This window comes from Pungitius pungitius, chromosome 21 (genome assembly GCF_949316345.1).
Source record: "Pungitius pungitius chromosome 21, fPunPun2.1, whole genome shotgun sequence".
Lineage (NCBI taxonomy): Eukaryota > Metazoa > Chordata > Actinopteri > Perciformes > Gasterosteidae > Pungitius > Pungitius pungitius.
This window is the reverse complement of record NC_084920.1, coordinates 11568066-11593206: the sequence shown is the minus strand read 5'-3', so window position 1 is coordinate 11593206 and position 25141 is coordinate 11568066. Positions and strand designations below refer to the sequence as shown.

At 45.5% G+C, this 25141-nt stretch overlaps 2 protein-coding genes across 8 annotated transcripts in view; both read right to left on the bottom strand.

The window, feature by feature from the left end:
• Window positions 1–261: 261 nt before the first annotated feature.
• LOC119213025 (WAP, Kazal, immunoglobulin, Kunitz and NTR domain-containing protein 2-like) lies at window positions 262–3061 on the bottom strand. Its single transcript, XM_037464010.2, has 2 exons — window positions 2590–3061; window positions 262–2375 (listed from the first exon to the last, which is right to left on the bottom strand). Exons 1-2 carry the CDS (start codon window positions 2773–2775, stop codon window positions 825–827), a joined length of 1737 nt encoding a protein of 578 aa, XP_037319907.1. The 5' UTR covers window positions 2776–3061; the 3' UTR covers window positions 262–824.
• A 3650-nt stretch (window positions 3062–6711) lies between these two features.
• The window catches only part of abcc3 (ATP-binding cassette, sub-family C (CFTR/MRP), member 3), a 31845-nt gene continuing 13415 nt past the window's right edge, over window positions 6712–25141 (bottom strand). Inside the window, exons 7-31 of one of the 7 annotated variants that reach the window (XM_037463042.2) lie at window positions 24701–24832; window positions 22285–22524; window positions 20703–20880; window positions 20427–20588; window positions 20175–20267; window positions 19827–20030; window positions 19446–19592; window positions 19244–19331; window positions 18964–19030; window positions 18743–18869; window positions 17747–17923; window positions 17402–17569; window positions 16803–16992; window positions 16600–16708; window positions 15823–15979; window positions 15248–15455; window positions 12807–13120; window positions 10836–11035; window positions 9905–10031; window positions 9465–9566; window positions 8866–9012; window positions 8624–8782; window positions 7981–8147; window positions 7696–7890; window positions 6712–7394 (exon numbers count right to left, since the gene is read on the bottom strand). In XM_037463042.2, coding sequence (XP_037318939.2) covers window positions 7283–7394; window positions 7696–7890; window positions 7981–8147; window positions 8624–8782; window positions 8866–9012; window positions 9465–9566; window positions 9905–10031; window positions 10836–11035; window positions 12807–13120; window positions 15248–15455; window positions 15823–15979; window positions 16600–16708; window positions 16803–16992; window positions 17402–17569; window positions 17747–17923; window positions 18743–18869; window positions 18964–19030; window positions 19244–19331; window positions 19446–19592; window positions 19827–20030; window positions 20175–20267; window positions 20427–20588; window positions 20703–20880; window positions 22285–22524; window positions 24701–24832 — 3970 coding nt within the window. In that variant the 3' untranslated portion in view covers window positions 6712–7282. Of the gene's footprint in view, window positions 7395–7695; window positions 7891–7980; window positions 8148–8623; window positions 8783–8865; window positions 9013–9464; window positions 9567–9904; window positions 10032–10835; window positions 11036–12806; window positions 13121–14087; window positions 14399–15247; window positions 15456–15822; window positions 15980–16599; window positions 16709–16802; window positions 16993–17401; window positions 17570–17746; window positions 17924–18742; window positions 18870–18963; window positions 19031–19243; window positions 19332–19445; window positions 19593–19826; window positions 20031–20174; window positions 20268–20426; window positions 20589–20702; window positions 20881–22284; window positions 22525–24700; window positions 24833–25141 lie in introns of those variants that run through there. The other 6 variants (XM_037463043.2, XR_005119812.2, XM_037463045.2 and 3 more) reach the window with 6 other exon arrangements.

Sequence of the window (25141 nt, the reverse complement as noted above, 5' to 3'; positions counted from 1 at the left end):
CACACAGGTACAAGGAGCAGCTTCTCCTCCAACAGTTACAGAGTTTTCAAATGTTGAGGCCAGTCCGCATAATTGATTATTATGCTGCAGTGTAGGGACAATAATGAATAAAAGGAGACTGATGGAAAATCCCAAGTCTTTATTATTTATTTGGAATTATACAAAATTCTTTCAGAGTTTGACATTAAGTACAAAAACAAGATACAAGAAAGGCTTACATGATAATAAATATCCATATAAGTAATAGAAAGTAGATGACAAAATGTGTTGGTTATTATATATATAATATATATATATAAATATATTACAACTCATTACTTAAAATGAACCAAATTTACCTTTTCCCACTGCATGAGCAATACACGGCACAGATATATGGATGCATTTATATAACAAAAAAAAGGGGCAACAAAGGGGAATGTGATCCGATATCAAATGTTCATCAAATGTGTCAGGCGGATTTGCCGCTGGAAAATAAAACAATATAAAAGATTGTAACACTTCGATTATGCACAAAAAATCAAACTTGGTCGTGTCAGTTTTGTGCTTCATTGTAAAGTGTCTGTAGCCTCCATTTAAGCTGGAGCTAAGAAATGGGAAGAAAGAAAGTTGGAGTCTGGGGGGATCAAGGCAACAAAAGAATCATGTCTTCTGTGTTCACTTACATGGTATTTCAATCAACAACACCAAAGGATGGGCCATAACAGACACACTTGTCACAAACAAGAAAGACATCCTTTAAAAGTAGCAAGAAGGCTCCTACCACTCCATGCAACTCAGAATTAACAGGCTGCTGTGGCATGTAGACGTCGTTCCTCCGTACCCTAACCCCACTGTGGGCTGTTGGTGATGGCTTTCAGAATGTCACACGTATTCTTGGAGATGACCTCCCTCAGCTTCCGTATGCGGCGAGGACTGGAGGAGCCCACGTAGCTCTCCGGCTGCAGGACGGCCATGCCGTCGCTCACGTTACCCATGATGATGACCTGTCCCTCGGCGGCGGCACCCGTGATGTTCGGGCACGGGCAATTCCAGTCCATGTTGAGGAAGGTGACCTCGAGGGGCTCCTTGCCGAAAAAGCGCAGACCCATCTTCTCATCCTTAAGGATCTCCTCCACGGTCACGAGGGCGTGGCCCGAGTCCTTCTCCTCCGTGAGATCCGTCATGCGGCCCAGGACCACAAAGTCACTGCGGCAGAAGCTCGTCACCATCTTACCTCTGGGCTTGCAGGCCTTGCAGTGGTGGATTTTCGAGTAGGGGCACGTCTCCTCACAGGCGTCTTTGGATTCAAAGTTGTTATGGTTGCCGTCGCACCCTCCGTAGATGAAGGACTGACACTGCTGCAGAGTGCTGCTGTAAGACCAGCGCGGTTCGTAGGCCTTACAGGGCCCCTGCAGGCTGGGGAGCCCGCAAGGGCCCGAAATCTCGGGGCCGCAGCACTGCATGCATCCCTGGTATGTCTCGAACACCTTCCTGGGCTGCTGCTTGTCGATGTGGCAGTGTGTGAACGAGAAGCAGCTGTTGGTCTTGGGCTCGTAGTACCAGCTGACTTTCTCCATCTCGCTCCCACAATCCTCAGCGCTATCAGGGGGTTTCAGGCACTCTTCGGGGAGGCAGCGAGTCACGTTCCAGGGCGCGGGGGTTTTATGTGGTTCCGCGGGCAGCACTGTTAGCGGATGGTCGGCTCGCACCGACCCAGACGGGTTGCGAGCCGTGCAGGTATAGACGCCAGAGTCGTGCGGCTGGGCGTTGTAGATGACCAGCTGGCCGATGTTAGTTACCACCATGTTCCCCCGCACGTGATTAGGCCTCATGGCTACCCGCTCCAACTCCTCCGGTTGCTGCTTCTCCCAGGTGATGTCAGGCCTGGGGCGACCCGTCACCTCGCACAGGAAGCTGGCCGTGTCCCCCACTGCTACGGTCTGGTGGACGGGGCTGCTGACCAAGGCCGGCATCACGGGCTCGGTGGGAAGAGGCACGGTTGCCTGAAGCGCAGCGGTTGTAGGGCGCAGAGTGGTTGCCTGGGGCAAGGGCGGGCTGGCGTTGGGCCAGGTGAGGTGGAAGCGGCAGGTGACGACGGCCAGGACGATGCCCTTGGAGCACGCCTCCGCGTCCATGTAGCACTTGTTGTAGTAGGTCATGCCGTCGGACGCGCAGGTGAAGTGCGGCTCTCTCTCGCAGCGGTCCCGGCACTTGCACACCGGCTGGCCGTCCCAGATGTCACACTCAGATCCCTGCTGGGTGCACGTGAAACTGGTGCACGTGGCTTCCCTGGGTATTCCCATGGGGGCTTTATTTCCGTCCAGGAAGCGGGCAGCGACGCAGCTCCGATTCCCACACACATTTTGGCAACACTTCTCAAAGGACCCGCACTCCTGGGAGAGGAGAAGAAAGAGTTTCAGATGCAAGAGGCTGTCGGCATCTGGAATGCATTTCCATACAGTCAACAATGACAAATAAATGACAGTAGAGATTCATCACAATACACAACAGAAAACAAATAAAAATCAAATACAATTTTCACTGATGTAGAAATAGCATGCATCATAACCTAAGAACACTGCATTCTGGTTATTGAGAGGGCTTTACCTTATCCGATTCACACTCTCTTGTACACGTGCTCATGGCGTCCACCCACAGGTTGGGGTTCATGTCATTGGGGCAGATTCCCGGGTGTGAATAAGTGGCCTCGGGCAAAACTGCGTCCTGGTGCTCCATCCACACCAACACGCACGCCAGGAACCAGATCCACCGGGGAAACAGCATCCACCACATTTCCAGAGCGAAGCACTACTCAACGCGGGCGGAAGATTTTGTTTTTGTTTCTTTTCAAGTTGGTAGATTTCTGATATTTTCAGAGCAATTATGCAAAACTCCACAACGGAGTGTTCACGTAGGTGAACTCAACGGCGCATCACACGCGTGCGAGTCTGAAGCGCGTCCACAGATTTATCCGGTTTGATATCGTCTCCTGAAGCCGAAGCCGCTTTATTTGTGCTCCGTAGCTGCAGCTATGACAGCTATGAGTTGCTCCCGAGATGTTGGAAGACCCTTTTTAAAAGTCAGAGGTAAGCTTTGGGCAGGGACTGGCGAGGCACCTGCCTGTTAGAAGGATTGCTGGTAACCCCGTTTAACCCTTTGCGGGCTCCAAAGGCACCGGAGCGCACCGCGCGCAAAGACGCACAGAGAAAACAGCCTCATGGGTAATTAGTTCAAAATACCTTTAAGTTAATGGTTAATGATTGGACGGAAATTTAAAATATACCTCAACCATAACACATGCTTTTCTTTTATATTAATTATAAATTACGCTGTAGGTTTACTTTTAGTTTATTTATACTGACAGTACACCATTTCCAAGTAAATTAATATTTTGTAAAAATGTAAAACAATACAAATGTTTGCTTAAATGTTGAAGGGCCATCGGTTTTAAATCATATGGATTTGATTATAGTTGAGATAATTTATTCATGATTTCCACCAGTGTTTTTTCTGCAACAAAAGGCTTTGATTTGATATAAAACCTTTCAGAATCTCCATGATCAACTTATTATAATATTAATATATAATATACACAATAATATTCTAATGACTGAAAGTATTACAAAATAGGCTCTTAGAAAATATACAAATTTAAGATAATGCAGACACCAAGAGAAAGAAAATGGGAGAAATATTGTAAAACACGCAATAATAACTGAGTAAAGTTTTGCAAAGGTTTGACCAACTAATATAAAGTGAAACACATTTAAACAATGACCTTATTTTCTTCAGTTGAGTATTACAATAAGCATGATCTACTTCTACAAACTAAATGAAATGAGTAAGCTGAGTTTACATGTTGCTCTGTCCCGTAGAAAGTAAAACTGTGATTAAACACTATTTATAGTTTTCATTTATGTTTATTTAACTAGCTGTATAACACGTTTTGAAAGACTGAATTAATGAACTGTTAAGCTCACAATAAATACACATTTTGCTAATTGAAAGATTATTGGATCTATTACATTGCTGTGCAATAATATTTCTGTTTTAAGAGTCTGTTTTATGTGTGAATGCTGTTGCACAGCATTCGCACAAGTATGCATGCTCCACAGTCTCCAAAGTGTGTCTTTGTACGGCAGATTAGTCACTGCATCCACTTGGTGTGGACTTGGGAAAATCTCATGAACGTACACATTCCAGAGAAAAAACTGAACACATTGCAAAAGCATGCAGGACGTTACGTTTACACATTTACATTTAGAGCCAGCACTTTAATTCATGGATTTTGCTTCATATGTTGGAACACAAATGTGAAACACAACCTTTTACTGAATCTGTCTCCTAGGACTAAAAGAGGTGAGATGAGGACAAGCACTCCGGAGATCGGGTGGTGTGCTGCACGGTGGGTGTGTGCGTCTGGCACAGCTAATGAATGAAGGTGTAATCGTTGGTTCCTTTCCTGTGTCAACTTCTTCGATGGGTTTCCTCCTCAGTTCAGCTGAGGATAGGCCAGCTATCAGACTTCCTTCCAGCGCAAAAACTGTGGACTTGAATGTTTGTTCTTGACAAAGACATGTGTTTTTTGTGCATGAAAAGCAAAATCATATAAAGCATTGTCCTGTAAGATGGATTCTATTAGCCCATAATGTGTCCGTCTTTCCAGTAATTCATGAATCATCTTCATCCTTGTGGTTCCCTCGTGGTCACTGTGAGGGCGGGGTTTGTCTCCGCTGCAGAGGGCACAGCGGGGTTCTCTCCCTTGTGTGAGCGGTAGAGGTGATTGGGTGGCGAGAAGTGACACAGGTCAAACAGAGGCTGGATTTAGATTGTCAAATTTGCTTAGGAAGGTCCCCAAGTGAGTGAAATGACCCGGAAGCAGTGTAAGTGGCAACCATGAAAAGAGCTGTTTGAATCCTCTAATGCTAAGGAAAGGAGCTTTAAAGCTTCCCTACCTTAGCTCCATTAGCACAGGAACCTCTGGACCATCCGTTACGAAAGGAAATACTTCTGTCCCACGATTCTTTGCGGGGGCAATGTTCAAATAGCGACGTATCATTCGGCCGTTCACAAGAAATAACGATCATGACGGAGAAACGCATTTAAGTGACCGTTAGCGTAACTCATTCATGTTGCAACCTTGTTAATAAAATAATACTTTGAACCTGGTTGTTTGTGTCGTCTGCATGACTCAGCACTGTAACAACACATGAAGGCCTCTGAGATTATGGTCTCCTTTCATAAAGGATGGTCCAGTGGTTTCTTTGCTAAAGGAGCAAAGTAAGGAAGCATTGAAGCCACTTTCCTTCGCATTAAAGGATTCAAACTGCTCTTATCGTGACGGCACCACACACTGCTTCCGGGTCACAGTCAGAAATGCAAAAATCCATGTTGATATGTACAAACTTTTTGCCAGATCCATTTGAAGAACTCAGCATTGACAAATCCAAGACATGCATCCCAACACATGACGAGACAGAAAGAAAGAACAACATCTCCTCAATCGGATACCTGTGTACTTTGAATAAGTAAATCTCACACCAGTGATTTTACACAAATTAAGATGAATTTCTCTTTGGTCAGAAGCTGTACAGCTGATAATGAGCTTATACTGTCCCATGCAGGAGTGTACTACCGGGCACAGGTCCAGAGGAAACACGGCCCAGGGGCCCCCTGCCCTTCACTTGTACAGATGTCCTTCAAAGAGGCCAAAGTTACAACAAATGGCTTGAGAAATACCACAAAGAGACACACAACGCGTACAAGGAGACACAAAACAACTCAAGACAGATGGAAATTCCACAAAGAGACAAAGAAAATGTAAGAAAAAAACAGAAAGACACCCAAACCCCGGACACAAGTCTTCTTTTTTTTAAAGACACAAAAGGACCACAAAGAGACACTAGAGAAAAACAACTAATAGACACAAACTGACTACAGACTACAAAAAGAAATGTGCTCCCTCTTGCTATGATATTAAAAAAAACAACGTGCCCCCACAGTTACTTTCCCTCTAGCCGACTGTGGGTGGTCTAAATACATCAAGCCGCTCTGCAGACACACTACTCAAGAAAGAAAAACAAAGAGCTTCCACAACCTCCCTCTGACTGGCGATGTGGGTTTTCTGCATGCTGTAGCGACTGTGTGTGTGTGTGTGTGTGCTTGCTTGCGTTTCAAAGCACCCGCCGCAGGAGGAAACTGTTAAGAAATGCTGAGCGCAGCTTCTCTGTGATGCATCAAGAGGCCCGTGGTCTCAGGTGAACTCGTCTCGGTCAGTGGAAGCAGACATCTTCCTCATTGAGTGACAGGGACCCTGTAAGGGACGGGGCGGATCCTCCATCCGCTGTGAGCACACTCTGGTGGAGGACTGCAATACTTACATTGTCCTTTAGTTCACAGACTGAATATATACAAGTTGTACTCCTAATATTGTTGTTGATGAATGCTACCAGTGTCAATAAATGAGCCCTAAAATGTACAAAAGGTAATAGAAAGGCAATTCACTTAAATTAAGGTATTTTATCTTTAAGTGAAAAATAACATTCAAACCCACACATAGATGTACAAGTACATACACAGACATACAGTATATCGCTATATGTAATAAAGGTAATGGTGTTGCATTATAGATTGAGACCTATTTCAGACCAAATGAGTTGTTTTACTTTTCGTTAATATTTGTTCAACCCTTTAAATTGTATCATTAGTCTCTACATTAGACGGGATCACTCTCACACACACACACACTTTTGTTTTTTTTATAAATGCATTATCACAATTCATATTTTGGTGGTACAGAATTCAAGTTTTAATAGATTTGGTTCACAAAATAATCACATGTAACTGAGCAAACTTTTTTAAATGATACAATTATTTAAATAACGGTACAGTACAAAAATAAGTGGGTTTGTCACTATTCTTTTCTTTGAGGAAAGTACAGTGGCACACGAGTTTTCTTTGTAGAAACAAGTAAAAAAGTTCCTTCTCTTTTTCTTGTTTGTTTTGCAGCAGGTAGCTGATTAGAAAAATGATACATTCACTGGCTTCCTTTATCCCACTGGCACAGGCACTAAAGGGCAGACTTGGATCAACTAGGACTTTCACATATGGCTTGTATTTTCCTCTTTAGACCCTACTGTTGGTGCCGGTAACTAAAGACCACCACAGAAGAGAACGTGAACGTCAAACAGAAAACACCACAACGGCTCCCCGAGTCAGCAGCAAGTGTCCTGAAAATGGTTCAAGCTGCAGAGATACGCTGAACCCTGGCATGTAACATCGAGGGAAAAAAGAGGCAGTTCTACTGTGTGAGCCCTGCGTCTTTAGTCATGCCGTAGAAGATTCCTCTCTGGGATATGAGGTTTGCCGGAGTGTCGAACTCCGCTATCTGTCCCTTGTCCAACACCAGCACCCTGCGGGCAGAGAGAGAAAAGGTTCAGCCACTTACAAAGCGTAGACACTTCTTAGAGCAAAGCAGAAATAAAAACGCATATGCATACACATTTAAGGTTAAATTCCACTCTCGTACCAATATGTTTGCACGTTGCCAGTTTGGAGAAACAAAACACAGAATATTTGTTATGTTATAACTTTCATCAGAACTAACTAATCAAAAGTATTCTAAATAAAGCATACCCTGTTATTAATATTTTAGGAGCCTAAAATACATTTAGCTGCTTTCTCCTTCAAGGCCAGTATTCATATGTGCAGAACCTTGTGTAATCCATGATAGTGTTGAGCCGGTGAGCGATGGTGAAGACGGTGCAGTCTTCAAACTGGGTCCGAATGGTGGATTGGATGAGATCGTCCGTCTCCAGGTCCACGGCAGCTGTAGCTTCATCCAGGATGAGGATCCTCGTCTTCCTCAGGAGAGCTCGAGCCAAGCACACCAGCTGCCTCTGGCCCACACTGTGGATACAACAGCAGATGAAACTCAGCGCTGCAGGGAGCCTCTGGTTAGCTGGTTGACTGCAGCCACTCATTCATCATCGCACCGACCTCAGGTTCTCTCCTCCCTCAGAGCACTCCAGCTCCAGTTTTGCCGGCTGGTTGCTGACAAACTTGTGGAGGTGGGATTGTTGCAGAGCTCCCCACAGCTCTTCGTCACTGTACTTCTCGAAGGGGTCCAGGTTCATCTTCAGCGTGCCTGAGAACAGCACCGGCTCCTGTGGCAGAGAGAGAAACAAACGCTGCAGGTGTGGAAAAAAAAAACGACCGCCAGGTGCCAATCCAATGTGAGAGAATCTGTAATCCCCTTTGGGTCCAAAACCCAACATAATCAATTTATAATGATTTTCATCTGATGAACTCAATTTTTAAAGGAATATGTGTGTTGCTTTCTGGATGAGAAATCTGTGCACTAAATATGAAACTAGAGCCAGTAGGCCATCAGTTCAGCTCAGCATCAAGACTGAAAGCAGGGAGAAACAGCCTGTGCTGTGTGTGACAAAAGGAGGTTTCACAGTAAAAAACACAGCTTGAAGTTGGAATTTTTAGCTACTGAGTCCACAAACAAAAGATTTAGGATTGGTACCATGTGGAGAACTCTGATGAAGAGTAATAACACTAAATGGTGCCTTGCGAGGCTTGAACTCTGCGATCTGTCACGTGCAGTACCCTTCTTCAGGCCTGCGGCGTGTACCTGTGGGATGATGGTGAGTCTGGACCTCAGGTCGTGCAGCCCTAACTCAGATATCTTCAGCCCGTCGATGACGATCTCTCCTGCTGCAGCTTCCAGCAGTCGGAAGAGGCAGAGCGTCATGGATGACTTGCCGGCCCCCGTACGGCCCACGATACCTATCTGTAGGGAGACATAATACCGCTGAGTGAACCCTGTTGAGCTCAACGTTGCGCATAGCGACGGCGTCTCTGCACCGTCCCCACCTTCTCTCCTCCTTTGACGCTCAGCGTGAGGTTCTTCAGGACCAGATCCAGTCCCTCTCGGTACCGGACACTGTAGTCCTGGAACTCCACTTTCCCCTCTGTGGGCCAATCGGGTGGGGGCTTCTTGTCCTCCACCTCCCAGGGTGCCTGTGAACACAACAAGCAGCATTTCTGGCTCAGAAAACCTTCTGAACAACTCATCAGCCGGTTTGGCTTTTAGCGGAAAAGATGTGTTTATCGCTCAAAAAAAAAAAAAATACCCTGAGAGCTTCCAAACGTTTATTTCACCTCTGAGACCCACTGGATGCTCCAAACAAAACGATCACTAACAACTATAGCAGCTCTAGAAGGGGCACTGAGTGGGATGGCTGCTGAAAGAGTACACCGTCTACAGCACACATACGCTTGCTGGTGTTGTGTTACAAAGGGGCCCATGTTGGCACCAGGTACCTCAATGTTTCTGGGTTTAGTTAGAGTTTATAGCTCCCGGGTTGTCTGAGAACATGACTTGGCTGCAGCACAGTTTTTTGGAATGTGAGTAAATTCATGCTTTTAACCGCAGCATAAAGAGACACACACACACACACACCAGCAGATACCTCTGTCTTGGTCTCAGAGTACTCCTTCACTCTCTCCACTGCTACTATGTTGTTCTCCAGATCGGAGGTCATTCGCACCATCCAATTCAGCGACATGGTCACCTACGGGAAAAATAAAATGATTTATGAGCCATATAATTCGTTAGTTAGCTAAAAAAAAATGGTTGAAATAGTCCAGGTTCAGTTGGTCATGGAGAGCAACCCCTCAATCATTTCCCATCGTAATATCCCCGATAGCAAGAACTCATTCAGAAGTGCAGCATCAACAAAAACACGTCAACATGTAGAAAGACATGGGCAATATTGGCTTAATGCCACCCATGTTTATGATAAAAGTCATTGGTGCATTGAGCTAACCGGAGCTGCTGATTTAGAGGACTTGTTGTGTAAACGGTTAAATGCGAGCAAGGGATCACACATGATAGATAGCTGCAGCGTACCTGGAGAGCGTAGGATACGGAGAGACCCACGAGGCCTGGGTTCAGATTCTCCCTTCCAGTCACGGCAAACAAAGCAGCAAACAGCACCATGCAGTTTCCGATGAACTCGATGCGCACTCCGAGCCACCTGCGTGACAGAGGGTTGCAAGCGCGGTTCGAGTCACGGCAGCAGAGTGTATGGTGAACACTGAGTGGAGTCGCACTCAGCCACACTACAGGAGTGTTTGAGGGAACCTATCCCACTGCACAGAGTACTGGAAGCTCTACCCTGTGAAACATCTGGCGGCAGGGTTTAAACACTGGATACAGTGTTGACTGTTGGTTGGATAAGTGATTAGTATTACAGGGCACAGCTGCATAACGCTGCTGAGTGTCAGCATGTGTGCGAGCTCCTTCCAGAGGAAGCTGGACCTATCAACAGTCTTCATCATTCAGCCAGGCGCCTTTCTCCCTCATGGGTATCCCTTTATCTTTGATGAGTAACTTGATAAACAGGCCGCATCAAACAGCATGTGCTTAAAAGGTTTGCACTGTTGTGTTGCATTCCTTTTTCACTTTACGTAAGCAACATCATCGCACGGCATGAGACAGATGGGACACAATAGGGCAAAGAGGACCAGTGCGTAGCTGTTAACATGCTATACGTCCTCTGTTTATTCTTAAGGAAACACATAAGTGAAATGTAAGTGATAGTATATGAAAATCTGTGGTTTTATCTGGCGTAAAACCTCCCCTGTGACACCCCAGTAGTAGGCTAGCTATCCCTAGTCTTTATGCTAAGCTAACTGATGCTGCTGTGGATACCGCACAGATATGACAGTGAGTAAGCGTGATCTTTGACGTGTCCATCTGTTGCACTAAAGGCTGTTGCACTCATCCCGTCCGTGAGCTTGGGTGCACAGGGACAAGAGACTGGGGACAGGACACTCACCTGTTGGACACGATACCCGGGTAGTAACTCTTTTGGTTCTCATCCACCTTCATGTCACTCATCAAAACAAAGGCAGAGTGTCTGCCGTAGGCTCGGATTACACTACTGCCGGTGACCGTCTCGGAGAAATGGGAGTAAATGGGTGAGCGGCTGACAGACTCCAGGCGCTTCAGCTGCCGAGACGTGGCCACGTAAAATCTCTACGGGGAGGAGCAAACACAGCGTTAAGACTGAACGAGATGTCCCAGGTGCTCACAGAGTCAGAAACAATTATGATGCACACAGACAAGCCCATGCACACATGCACACACGTACACACACTTGCGTGCATGCAGTAATGGAAGTAATGAAGAAAGCCTGTGTGGTACAGAACACCTGCAGTGCTCGCTTCATATTACACGTTTTTCACGGCCAATGAGTCTACATTTCACTTGAGGAATGCAGGTCTGCACGTTGAAATATTACTTGATGTCAAAATAAAACTGCAGGTGTTGTTTTTCACACATATTTTTAAATGATACATTTACAGTGGACTATCAAAATACAAATACTTTTACAGAGAGTAGTTTGTATTATTTAAGCAGAAGCCACAGGTTACAGACAAACAAGGCTGCAAAGACGCGGGCCATGCAGGAAGGGGGCCAAGGGACAACATGAGCTGGTGTTAGTACGGCTGGTGTTGGTGACATGTCAGGGCAAATGCACAGAGACCCCAAACGCCCAGAGAATGTCTCCTCTAAAATCATTTCACCGCCTGCACACTTTTATTACTGATTTGTGACTCGCAATATTTTTGGGAAATTGTTTAAAGATTTCTTGACTATCTCCCCTCATCTAGTGTTCCTAATCCTAAACATTGCCTCGTCGAGCTCGGAAGGCACTGGAAACATTCCACTCCTCCGATTTGAAACACAGTCGGTCCAGTACAAAAGTCTTAAGTCAAGTCTCAGTGTTTTCACAGCCCAGGATGAATGCAAGAAGAACGAATTGTGGTCCTCCAGTGCATTTAATCCTATGACTCTAGCGTTTGCTGTTGTAATACTGAGTCTGGCCACAAGGGGCTGAAGTGTGTCACTACTCCATGTTGAAAATGGGGGCGTTGGTGTTTTGTACCAGGTGAGTATTGATTTTACAAAAATCTTGTGGGTACAAGATATATTCACACCTGCGAAAATGTATTGTTTCGATTTTGTTTTTTTAAAGATGTTCCAGGCAAAATATTTGTTGCCTCTTAATTTTACAGCCCAAGGACAGGAGACCGTTTAAATCAGACTTCTAAAATGGATCCCCAGAACCCCTTTTCACTCACTTCCCTTTCAGGGCTTTTGTGAATTTGATACTGCAGCCATCAAAACAAACCAAACCACCACCAACAGCAACGGCTGTTCTCCCGCTCCCACAGCGGGGCCCCTGACAGACAGTGATGCTCCTGCAGCAGGAATAACCTCATTAGGCCTCCCTGGGCAAAAGCTACCATAGCGATCTACTATTGCAGATGGGTGTGGGTAAAACGACACTACATGGATGATGAAAAGCCTGCATAGGTAGAATGGGACCTGCTGTAAGGGAGCTTCGATCTGTTTGGGTTCAGTGGCTGAACAGCAGCTGAGCCCGGTTCTGAATGCTAAACGCTGTGCCGGACAACTAGTGAGATTATCTCTGCCTGTGGAGCAGCTTGCCTCGGAATAACAATTTGGAATCAACTTGAATTTCAATTTGCCCAAAACAAAATCTGAATTCGGAATCTTTGGTGTAACCAACCGGACCAGGTGGTGCTGCTGGCCGGAGCTTTCACCGTCTTTTACACTACGCCAGACTACTGAATTAGCAGAGACCCAACTAACGCGCCTACAGCACTTGAACAGCAGTGACTGCCTCAACCACATGCAACGGTCTACCAGCACACACACACACACACTCTCAGACATGCATGTTGTATTAATGAATTAGCGAGACTTGTTGCCTATTTACCTGAACCCACCAATAGAACACCATTAACGGGGCTACGACTACGAGGAACATGGGGGTGAGAATGGAGCATATGAGCAGCACATTCAGTGTATACCAGAAAGTGCGCATCCATATGTCAATATTGTCTGGGATGTAGGAGTCTATAGCATCCACGTCTTTACTGAAGCGGTTCAGTACGCGTCCGGTGGGGGTGCTCTCAAAGAAGGCCTGCGGAGCTCGCAGGACCCCCTGCAGCATGTTGCAGTGCATGAACTTGGCCGCCCGCAGCATACTGTAGGCCCGGCACAACAGGCAGTTACCCAACAACAGCACACCTGAGAGAAGGGAGGTGGGTGGGGGGGGGGTGGATTAAGTGTGACAACACAACAATACCCGTGTTAAATGGATGATGACTTGTTCCTAATGTGTTGCAGACAATAGAAAACATCAGATCAGTCTCTTCTTAAGGGGGGTGGGGGGTGGGGGGGGGGGGGGGGATTCTACTTCTTCTTCTCCTAACCGAGTGGTTCCTCAATGTGTCTGTAATTTTGCCTTGCTGGAACAGGACATCTGCTCTTTTGCGATAGATTATTTAATGTTACTTATAAAAAGACACCAACTATTAATATTTACCCTCCATCTCTGCCTAAATCAGCCATATCTGAAGAATCTGTGTGAGTAACTGTCATCAATAAAGCAAACACCACTCTGTTTGACTACTATGCATTAATAAGATCTGCAGATGCTCACACACAAACCACCCGACCAGACAACAGCTCTGCTAATTTGCAACAACTGCAGTATTTCTACTGTTATCTTTCTAGTTTGGTCAGAGATAAATTAATCAATAATGGGATTTCGTGGGCATCCATTTCCTTCGTATCACACACCCTAAATCCCATGGCAATCAAATCCAAACACATTGCAGGCTCATAACTATTAGTATTATACAAAATATTCAGTTGCATTTACAATGGTACACCACTAGATGGAGGCTGTGAATCACTAAAGACGAGTAATGCTTCTTTGCGTAAGCCAACTTCAGTATATTGTGTGCATATTTCTTGGATCGGGGTTGTATTGATCAACTCCACACTGTGCAAGTCTTATTGGACTGTGTGGACTAAAGGCTCATCACCGACAACATCCCAGGAACTGGAAGGTTAATAAAAGCTGCTGCTCCAACATGCATGCAGCATGCCAACCCAGGAAGAGGGCATTTTTGCCAAAAGAAAGAAAAGAGGAGAAGGTTGAGAAAGAGAGCGGCTGATCTGGATCACAAACAACATTCTCCCCGAGTACCTGCACAAAGATGTATATGATAGCCAGCGGCACAATGACAATGGCAAAGATGGGTGTGCTGGAAACGATAACTATCATGGTGGAGAGAGAAACAAAGAAGGTGGCCAGGAACATGAGCACGGTGGACGGAAGGGCCTCGTCTATGATGTAGATGTCCTTCGAGAAGCGGTTGATGATGCGTCCTAAAGGGGTGGTGTCATAGAAAGACTGGGGCGTGTGAAATTTGTTGGTGAGCAGGTTAGCGTGCAGCTTCCGCGCCGCTCCGATGTTCCCCATGGCGAGTGTGAAGGAAGACATCATGACCAGGACACCTGTGTTAGGGTTGAATCAGAGGAGTAGAAGTGGAGGAAAAGAGATATTGGAGAGGAAACTTAATAATGCGGAATGAGAACGGAGTGGGACTACTAGTAGACACAGTCGGCGCCTGTCAACTACATGCGTTGAGTGTCCACGCGTTCAAAGTCTCTCCGCTGGGCTCATTGCAGGAAATAAACAACCTTCAACTTGCCTGCAAGGCAAATACATTTGGTTTATTTAGACATAACTGAGGAGCTATGTGAGGGGGGTGGGGGAGGGGAGAGGCCTATGGCCCTACGCAGTCAATTGCTGTTATATAATGTCAACACTACGACGTGGCAGCACACACAACCTGAAAAGACAATGGTGGGATCTCATTACCAAGGCAGATCTCATTGAAACCACTATCAGCTATGCAAACAACAGAACAAAACCTCCCTGTTGCTGAGCCATGCCCCGCTAACCATCGTGCGTATAAGTGGATACGTACACAATGAATATAACACTAAATCATAAAGCTGGCCTGACATGCATCCAAATCCATACAGATCACATAACCAGCCATCTATTATTAATTCATCTTGCTTTTCTTTCCATTTCACCTTCTATTATGAAGATGTATATGCTAATTGTCTACGTGTGCATGTAGTAAATGGTGAGCAACGGTGATGATGGTGGGTTAATTAAATACAAGAATTGATAACAAAGGCACAACGGGGATGAACATTTTGTCTCTTAGACAGAAGAACAAAGGCAGCTTCAGGATAAATGCGTGGCTACAATAACTAATGCATGAACGTGAATGACTTTAAACTCACTTAAACTGTCTTTGAATGTATTTATGATGCTCAAGTGCTCCTTACCTTGTGCGATACCCAGTGCTGCATACACCCCCACTCTCATATTCATATTCTCCTGAGTGTGATTGGTCAAGGCGTCGTTGGTCCACTGGCTGAGCCAGATGTTGGCCCCGATGGCCGCCGCGCTCTGGCAGCCGTACAGGAAGCAGATGATCACGGACAGCAGGACTCCTACGGCCTTGGCGTACTCCAGGTACACCTTCGACTTCACCTGTGGGGAGGGACAGCGCTGAGTCGAGGTCGGCTCACAGCCTCAGTGACAGCCATGAGTTTTCACCTATGTTAATCCCTCAATTAGTCTTCACTTGAGGGAACAACCAGTGGGGGTCTACCCTCTCCAGGGGCCATTCTAGTTATCGATATGATTGAATTTTTTGATTTCTAGAATTTGTTATAGTGTGATATTGCAACATTGTGGAGACGATATCAGGATATGATGACAGTATGGAGTAAATACAAACTAAATTTGCAAGAACTTGGCCTTGAAAACGAAAAGCCGCAGGCTTCGAAAGGTACATCTGCGCATCTGTAAAAACAGAAATGGCCAATTAAAGTAATCTGCATGAGCAAATACTGACCCTGCCTGTCTCCGCGGTCTCTGACTGGATAAGTTTCTGCATATCCTGGGGTTTCTTCTTTTCCTGTTGCTCCGAGTGTTTCCTCTGGCTGCAGTTGTGTCTCCTCACTGAGCGGGATTTGGGGTTCTCTCCGTCAGCTGAAATGATGCTGATCTGCCTGTAGAGAGAGAAAAGATTCCCTCCATGTGAGGCAACAGCGTGGTGGTTTGTGGAATTTTGCCATCCCCTTAGACATGTGTGTGAGGATTTGATGATTAGCGTTTGAATCTTTGACGAATGTCACAGCGACCTTTGACCAGTCCATCCTTGAATCCAAGTGGAGGCTTGTGACATAGGTTAGGTGCCCCATGGATATTGCTTTCAGACAAATGGGACGGACAGGAGAACAAAGTAGTATTTGTCCCTCAAAGCGTCATTGGTTGATCCTTTGTGTGCATGTGGGCGTTTGGAGAAATTCCCTCAAGTTGCTGCTGGGATGTTTCATTTAGGTGAAATTAGGTCAAAGTGACCTTTACTTTTGATGTTCTTCTTTGAGTCTAAGTGGGCGTTGGGAGAAATCTGAAGAACGTTTTCTGCAGGCGTTCAGGAGAATGCAGCAGACGGACGGACAACCAGAAAACATATCGCCATGGAGCAGACATGAACATTAAGTTATAGTGCTGTGTGGCAGAATAACACCGTCAGTGGCAGATTACTCTCCAACATCCATTCGTTGACCTTTTTCAAGAGAAAAGAACATTGTTCCTTGAGGTGGTGAGAAAGAAATAGTTCCTCTACCTTATGAAATTTCTTTTGGCCTCGTTGATCACCGGCTCGCTGTCCACCATGTCTGTGTGGATGCTAAGGGCATCGTCGGGGAACGGCCCCTCCTCTGCCATTGACTCCTCTGTAAAAGCATTGTTAGCAGTATGTTAAAGACCTCTTTGTACTCAGCCCAAAAATATCAGTGGATATTACAGCAAAACAAAGTGGCGCCGCACCAGAGGCCTCCTCCTCCTCCTCCTCTACAATGTCCTCCAGGGCGTAGGTCCTGAGAAACTCTGCGAAGGCCCCGTTCTGTTTGAGCAGCTCCTGGTAGGAGCCCATCTCTGACACCCTGCCATCCACGATCACCATGATGTTGTCCACCTGAGGCAGGAAGCTGATGCCGTGTGTCACTAGAATACGTGTCTGGAGTCAAACAAAAGATCCATTATTGTTGTTTTTTTTTTGATGTAACAAAACCTTTGCACACACCATTGCACAGGCACACTTTTTAGTCCAACTGTGACGGCCTATTCAGTAACATACTATTTGTACTCTGCCTAGCAGAATCCAGTCAGACAGGAAGTCCACCAGCTCTTATCACAAACGTGTTTCATATAAATATGAAATACAAGCAATAAACTGATAAGAGATGCAATTTCAGTGTGGTTAAAAGACATGCTGCTTCCAGTCATGATAGTGAACTACTATAGTGAACTACTATCATGACTCTTTATCACTTATTTACTTTTCAGCTCAGAGTTGTTTGCATGCTGGCTTTTGGCTTGGTGTTCTTGTTTTTTTTAGGATGAACCCAGGCGTAGACTCTCCTCACCTTTCCCTTTAGCACACCCTCTGGACCGATAAGGTTGTCAAAGATGTGTTTGGCCACGTGTGCATCCACGGCCGACAGCGGGTCGTCCAGCAGGTAGATGTCCGTGTCGCTGTAGAGCGCTCGGGCCAGACTCACCCTCTGCCTCTGGCCACCGGAGAGGTTAATGCCCTGCGGGATGGACACACGTCAGCTCAAGGATTGTGTAGAAAAAGATGAAAAAGATGAAATGGTGCTTTGATAAACATGGCAAAAAGTAAGCAGAAGTAAAGCTGGCCTGTGAGAAATGGAACAGAAAGAGTTTACTTAGTGACAAAAGGGAAATGAGACAGCGTCTCTTTTTTGTACCTTCTCTCCTATCTCAGTCATATCTCCACCAGGCAGCACTTCCAGGTCAGGAGTTAAGGCACAGGTCTCCAGAACGCAGCAGTACTTCTGCTCATTGTAGGGCTTCCCAAACAGGATGTTGTCCCGCAGGCTGGCATTCTGTATCCACGCCTGCTGGGGGACGTATGCCACTGATCCCTGAGGAAAGGCCCGCAAAAAAGGTGATTAGCAACCCCCAAAATTCAGCTTCAACTACGCACATGCATACATAATGTATTCACATGGGTTTAATGCGTTTCGATGCCTTGCCATAGGTGAGATGAGAAGACTCTCATGTGTGTCTGTTATAAATGAAGCCTTAAGCAGACATGAGATTAGCTCAGCTTAACATAAGGACTACAACTAAGAGGAAGCACTTAGCTTGACCCAGTCAAACGCACTTGGTAAAACATTCTTAGGCCCCCTGAAATACAAGTATACAATAATTGACACAATATACTACAAAAACTAGAAGTCTAAAATACTTTTATTGATAAAACCAGTACAAACTACTGCTTTATTTTTGAATGGTGTAGTTTGCAGTTAGTGGTGGAGCACACTTCCTTCTGCACACAGGGCTAGATGTACAGAATCCAAATGACTGACTGAATACCATCTCCTTTATGTCTCTTATGAATGTATGCACACATGCAAATGTACTGGAGCTGGTCCTCTCAGATGACTAACATGTATATAACAAGAGCTTTTTCTTTTTTTATACAAACCTGGGAAAAACATCTGGAGGCGGTGCGAATGAACTAAGAGTTGGAAGATGCTCCTTACATCCTGATGATAATGTCTGTGTGTTTCTCAAGTTCTTAAACCAGTATTCTGAGTAGAACTTACACACTATACTGTGTGTTTTATGTCAAAAACATGGATTGGTGGCACCTCAAAGGAGGAACCAGGGAGGCAAAAGGAGATGCGTTTACCGGATACATGCTCTTTTGTTTTGTGGATTATAAAAAGAGGTCCTACCCGAATAGAAACCTCTCCCTCCAGTTTCTCCACTTCACCGAGCAGTGCAGAGATAAGAGAGGATTTCCCACAGCCAACATGGCCAACCACCGCCAGCAGGGAGCCCTGCGGCACCATCACGTTGATACTGCAAACACACGGGGAACATTCACATGTTTGCGCTTCAGCCATGACAATATATGAACACAGGACCAGTGCAAGTGTGGCTTATGGGGACCTACTTGTGCAGAACGGGAGGGTCCTCTTTAGACCAGGTGAACTTCCCATTGACGACTGTCACCGCAAACTCTGTTGAGCAAGAAAAGCTGTGGATTTCTTTTTGTCTTTGGAATGGGGGAATTGTTTTTAAAGGGGCTGCAAGTCTGAACTTGCCTTGTTTTTTTTTTCCTCTGCTGCATTCAAGAATTGTAATAGTTTTTGCCTCACTGGGCTTATGTAGAATTAAGTCAAACAAAAAAAAGGTTTTAACCTTAATTCAAAGGAGGACATATCAAATTTCACCTGTGCCAGTGTTCTTTCTGTCCACTGAATCTGGGTCCAGCTCATCGTGACTCAGGAAACGTTGGATCCGCTTCAGTGAGACGCTGGCCTGCAACGTAGAACAAACACAAAGGCACTCAATAAAAAGCTGTGGCAACAAACCCACGTAGGAAACGCAGGGGAGAACAGAAGGGGGAAACAACATGAAAAAAAAAGTTCCCACCTGCACGAGGCTGCTGATGACCTGGGGAAGCATGTTGAGGGGAAACCGCAGGATGTTAAAGAGCGAGAGTGACACAAAGGCCCTTTCCGCGTCCAGCACGTTGTTCTCATCTACAGTCACGTACACGGCAAACGTTGTCAGGGCAACCTGCAAACAGGCCAGCAAACAGGCCACTTAGACGTCAAGGTCGATCAGCTTAGCGCGGAGAAGAAGAGCAGTTGGTGTCGTGATGCTAAATACACTCAACCAGTGACTCAGCAGGAATGACCTCGCTACTCGAGTTTATCACTGAGCTCAGCCAGCATTAGATGGATAAACTACTTTTTTTTTTACAACAGGGGAAAAAGACCTCACACTACACCATGGGGTATAGAACCCTACCAGAAAGGGGGCGCTGGTCCAGGCCATGGTGGACACCGCTCCCAGGTAGGCCATTTTGCGGAGCACGTTGAGCTCCTTCTGTCGAATGGCGAGGATCTTTTCTTTAAAGGAGTTCTCCCAGGCGTACAGCTTCAGGACTTTAATGCCGTTCAGGATCTCATTCATCAGTTTGATACGAGAGTCCTTGTGCTGCATCTGCTCCACCTGGGAGGGAGGAAGCAGACATGGAGGCAAACTGCTCTTTATCGGGGCAGTAATAAATTAACCAAGCATTAAAGAAATAGAAAACGGGTTCACAAAATTTATTTAAAAAAAATGGATCCACTGAAAGTCACAGACTGCTCAAACCTGGAAAGCTCGCGTCTTCATGGCAATTACAGCATTGAGGGGGATCAGCATGACCATGACCGCCACCCCAGCCAGAACAGATGGGCCGAGGTTCTGTAAAATAGCGTGAGACAGTTAATCGCTGCAAAATTCAATTCAAAACTAATCTACAGAAGCCCCTCTATTTAATAAAAATGTAAACATCTAAAGCATCTATAGAGGAGAATGGCGAGTCACGACAATTTTCAGTCGGCGTAAACTTTGCGCACGGACCTGCCAGAGAAAGTATAGTGCCAGCATGATCTGTAGAGGGGCGGACCACAGCATGTTGAGAAAGGTGGTGAGATCCATGAACCTCTGTGCATCCACCGACATCAGGTTGACCACCTCTCCGACCGTCGAGGAGCGCTTGGCAGCGTTGGTAATCACCAGCGACTGCAGAACAACGATTGGACGGACGACTAGAGTGTCACTGAAGTAAGAGTTTTCTGGGAAAAGTCCTGTGTTATCTGTGCATTAAAGGCTAAGATGTTTGGAATTAGCACATACCTTCCTGTAGATGGCTCCGATGACCGCCGTGCGTATATTCATGCCGGTGATGAAGCAGTACTGAAACTGGCAGTGGAGGATGAGAGTCTGCAAGATGGCCGTGAAAAACATGAGGAAGGCCAGCGAGTAGCCCCACCAATCGGGAGCAGTCTTCTGCTTTGTGAAGGAGATCAGCAGCCTTTAAGAGTGACGAGGAAAAGGGGACATGTCGTTTACCATCACTATGCAGGTTGTTTTCAACAGTGAAGCCAACGTGCCACAGAGAGTTGTGTTGAAGTAGTTAGTGTAAGTGTAAGTGCAGGACCCAGTGCCACGTCAAAACCTAATTCAACATGTATACTGGGCTTCAATAGGACTATTATTACATTGGCATATTTGCTGGTGAATTGATAATACTGTTTGGAAAAAGTGATGAATGTTCATTTTCATCACTTTAACTTACTTTAAATTGCAATTATGTCATACACAAGCTGATATTAAAATACAAAAGCTATAAATACCAGCGCATTAAATTAATGAAAATGGGACTGGGCCCTACGGTGGTGTCACTGTGACCTCACAGCAAGAAGGTCTTGGGTTTGACTCCGCCCAGTGGCCTTTCTGTGTGCAGTCTGCATGTTCTCTGTGAGTTCTCTCCAGGTACTCCGGCTTCCTCCCACAGTCCAAAGACATGTGCTGGGGATTAGGTTGATTGGGAACTCTAAATTGCCCTTAGGTGGGTGTGGATGTGAGTGTGAATGGTTGTTTGTCTCTGTGTCAGCCTGTGATTGGCTGAACGATCCAGGGTGTACCCCGTCTCTCGCCCGAAGTTGGCTGGGATTGACTCCAGCCCCCCGCGACCCTGTTTGCGTTTTGAAGATGGCTGGATGGATGGATGTGACTGAAATTTATTTGCTCTGATAATTCATAACTTTTTAAACCAAATTCAGGGAAGATCATTACTACTGACAACAGTCAGTTGTCAAGTAATGATCATAGTGTGCAAGAGTGTCCTACACAGGATTCTTGTTCCTGTAGTGATGTCCTGGTTTAATTAAAAATGGATGAAGCATCAAATAACTAAGTAAAATAACTCCTATTGAAGAGCAGTGCAAGTATTTCTGTTGCTGCCAGTCTCAGACTAACATCATCAGAAGTTGAATGTTATTAGTCATAGCTTTCACAATAAAATAACAGATGAAGGAACAAAAGCTTTAATTGTGAAAATTTGTGAAATAAAATTGTCTGACAAATAAAATTAGAATTACACTAAAGGAACTTACGCAACCTTATTCAACCAAATGACTGTATATATAGAGAGAGATAAGGTATCTCTATATAGAGATACGGTGTCAGAACTGAAGCCACACCGTTCTTCATAAGAAGATCAAGGGAAACATTATACAAAACTACATTGCATTCTTAACAAGGACAGTACACAGTTTCAAATAATACAGCTACTATATATCAGAATGAAAGCAAACCAGCATGCAAAAACATGCACACAATATTCAAAACAAAATCCGGAAAAAAAGCACTCAGCAACACCAAAACAATGGCACCTCATTGGGTATTCTATACATGCAAATACGGCGTCGTCTACCTGAGCAGCTGAGGGTTGACGAAGGTGATGACATCCTGCAGCAGCTTGAAGGCCGAGCCAATCAGAAAGTACGGTCCGAAGGCTTTGACGAGGGCGCGTAGGAAGGACGGCTGGCGGGTCGCAGCTTTCTGATTGGACAGCAGCACCTCTGCTTCGTCAGGGCTGCTTTCTCCTGCGGCGTGGTTGGTGGTGGACGGCGGGGGTTTAGAGTACGCAGCCTGGTTGGAACAATTCTCTGCGCTGTGGGATCGGGGTCATTGGATGGGAAAGACATACAAAGATGGAGAGAACAACAGATGTGTGAAACATATTGAAATCTTCCTAGTGTGACTTTCCCAAATGGCTTCATGTGAAAATAAAAGCAAGCCTAGTGGGAAAGTATAAAATACTAATGCTGCACCTTGCAACCAGTGAAGGTGAAATCAGGACCAGGAGGATTGGAGCTCCGTGGACAGATTTGACAGAGGCTCTTCACACATAAGATCTCAAAACTGGCAAAAAAATATTCATTAGGTTGATCCCTGATCCCTTAAAAGTATCCATGTTTCCCCTGCCCCTCCTACTGAAGATCATCTGAAGCGACGTCTGCTTTGCGAACCTCTCACCAAGTGCCCAAACGATCAGTTAATGCAGCTAAAGAAATAAGTAGATCAGGGAATTCTTAACAGCAAATGGAGCTGTCATATAGGAAAGCTAATATACACAACTGATTTGATTTCAAGTAGAGAACAACTGGGTATCATCTGCCTAACAGCAGTATGAGGGGCACTCAGAGATGGTAAGGAGCCTAGTTAGGAAGTCATTCACTGACAGGAAGTGGCTTCATAATAAAATAACTATTGTCTCTAAGTGGGGTTGCATGGGAAACTATTCTATAGTCAGTGAACCAGGGAAATAAAGAGATGTACTGATATGGACACGGGCAGTAGCCAGGTCTAATGCCAACGACAAGCTGACAGCAGGCGAGCAATCCCAGAACGAGTCATTTCAGAATAAATCCTTCTGCCTTTGCTAACAAGACCCACCCTGCGTATCATTGCGGTGTCAAGATTGGCCATTGGCGTCCACGTCGCCGAGGTGACGGTACGCCGACTTGTTGAGATTCTCTGCTGTGATGTGTTTTACTGACCATAACTATTCAAGGTCAATGCCTAACCTCTCTTCCCAAAACATCTATCTGGCAACAAGGTAAAGCAATGAAATGATTCTAAATTTAGCTACATTGATAATCTTCGATGGGTCTTTCCTTAGGTGACTAGAAGCCCGTCCACAGCAGTACACGGCTCCTGTCTGCTGCAGATCGCCCTATTAAAGGTTAAACACTGACTGCGGATAAGGATTGCATACAACCTACAACCTCACTTTAAGTCAGAGCTGAATTAAACTGTTGTCATCATTGAGGAATGAATTCACTTTTAAAGCTCCTAATTATAAAGGGTAGAACACCATATTTCATAATCAATTATGATAAATCCCATTGGGAAAGCTGGATTGTTGCATTATTAAGTAGTATTTCAAACAAAAACCACTTAATGTGGTTTTTCCTCGTCCTCTTTGCCTCATTGGGTCAGAAAGAGGTCGGCCAATCACATAATCCGAATTAAGTTGCTCCAAGTTTTCAATGGAAAGAATGTTTCGCAAACACTAACACCGGCTTAAAGCGCGGGAGTCGGCCGCAGTTTAACAGGAATTCAGCTCAACGTCAAACAGGTTACCCTGCGGCGGCTTTGGGGCTTTGTGGACCGTTCCCAGAACATTTTACAAGTGGTCCTCAGCGAGGCAGCACAGCAGCACAGCAACACTCTCAACAGGAAAAACATCTGCATGGCGGGAGGAAGCCGCCTCACGTAGGTCAGAGTTCACTGAGCTTGTCAAGTGCGTTTGTGTACGACGACCGCCTGTCAGCGGAGCAGCACAATGTGTAGTTTCCTCAGTGCCGTGAAAAGACACAAGCACTGTAGTTTATTATCACACAAGCGCCCTGCTGCCCCGAATACTGGCGGGACTCTGGATGAATGCTCTGCTGAAAACATTCCCCGAAGAATGCACTGTGACCTGTGTGCCCACTGCACGGCCTCGTCTGCCACTGCACCATAAAGGGCAAAGCAAGGGCATTATAGACCAGCAATACGTTTACAATGAAACGGCCCTGGTCAAAAAAGACATGACAATACATATCCAGCTGTGCATTTTGGAGTATCCAGGTTACAGTGTATCTCCGGTTTCCTGCTTTAACCTGATTTCTCCTAATAACCGGCTGTCTTTGTCGGTAAACACAGTGTCTGCTTTCATGCCCTGTGGCACCAAGTACAGCTTAGATATGATTAACACAGACCTACAGGAAAACACTGGGCTTGTACTGTATTTCTCAGAAAGGACAACGCTTCCCCCTTTTCCTCTTCCTCTGCAAACATACCTCTTGGCTTTGGCCAGCTCCTTCTCCCACTCCTGGAGGAGTTTCCTCACCGCTACCTTGGAGGTGTCGCGCTTGTTCAGAGACCAAAGGTCTTTTTCCTCCAGGGGCTTTTTGTAGCCTTTAATTGCCATCCTGACAGAAAAGGAAACAATGTTCTCATATTCTTTAGATGATTAAAATCTTTAACCCTTGAGATGAAACGTGTTTTTCTGTCATGACAGGTAGACTCCTTGGTCAGTTTTATCACATGAATTAGCATTTCAAAACTGGCAGTTGTCATTGATGTAAACAAAAGAGGCATTGGAGGTTAATCCGCCTCCACTCATCTTTGGAATTTTTGTCATTGTTTTCTTCAATTCTACCCAGATGTGCGTTTCATTCTCGAGACAACCAGTGATTCTTAAATCAAAATGCTTCATCTTTGAGAAACTCAGATGACTC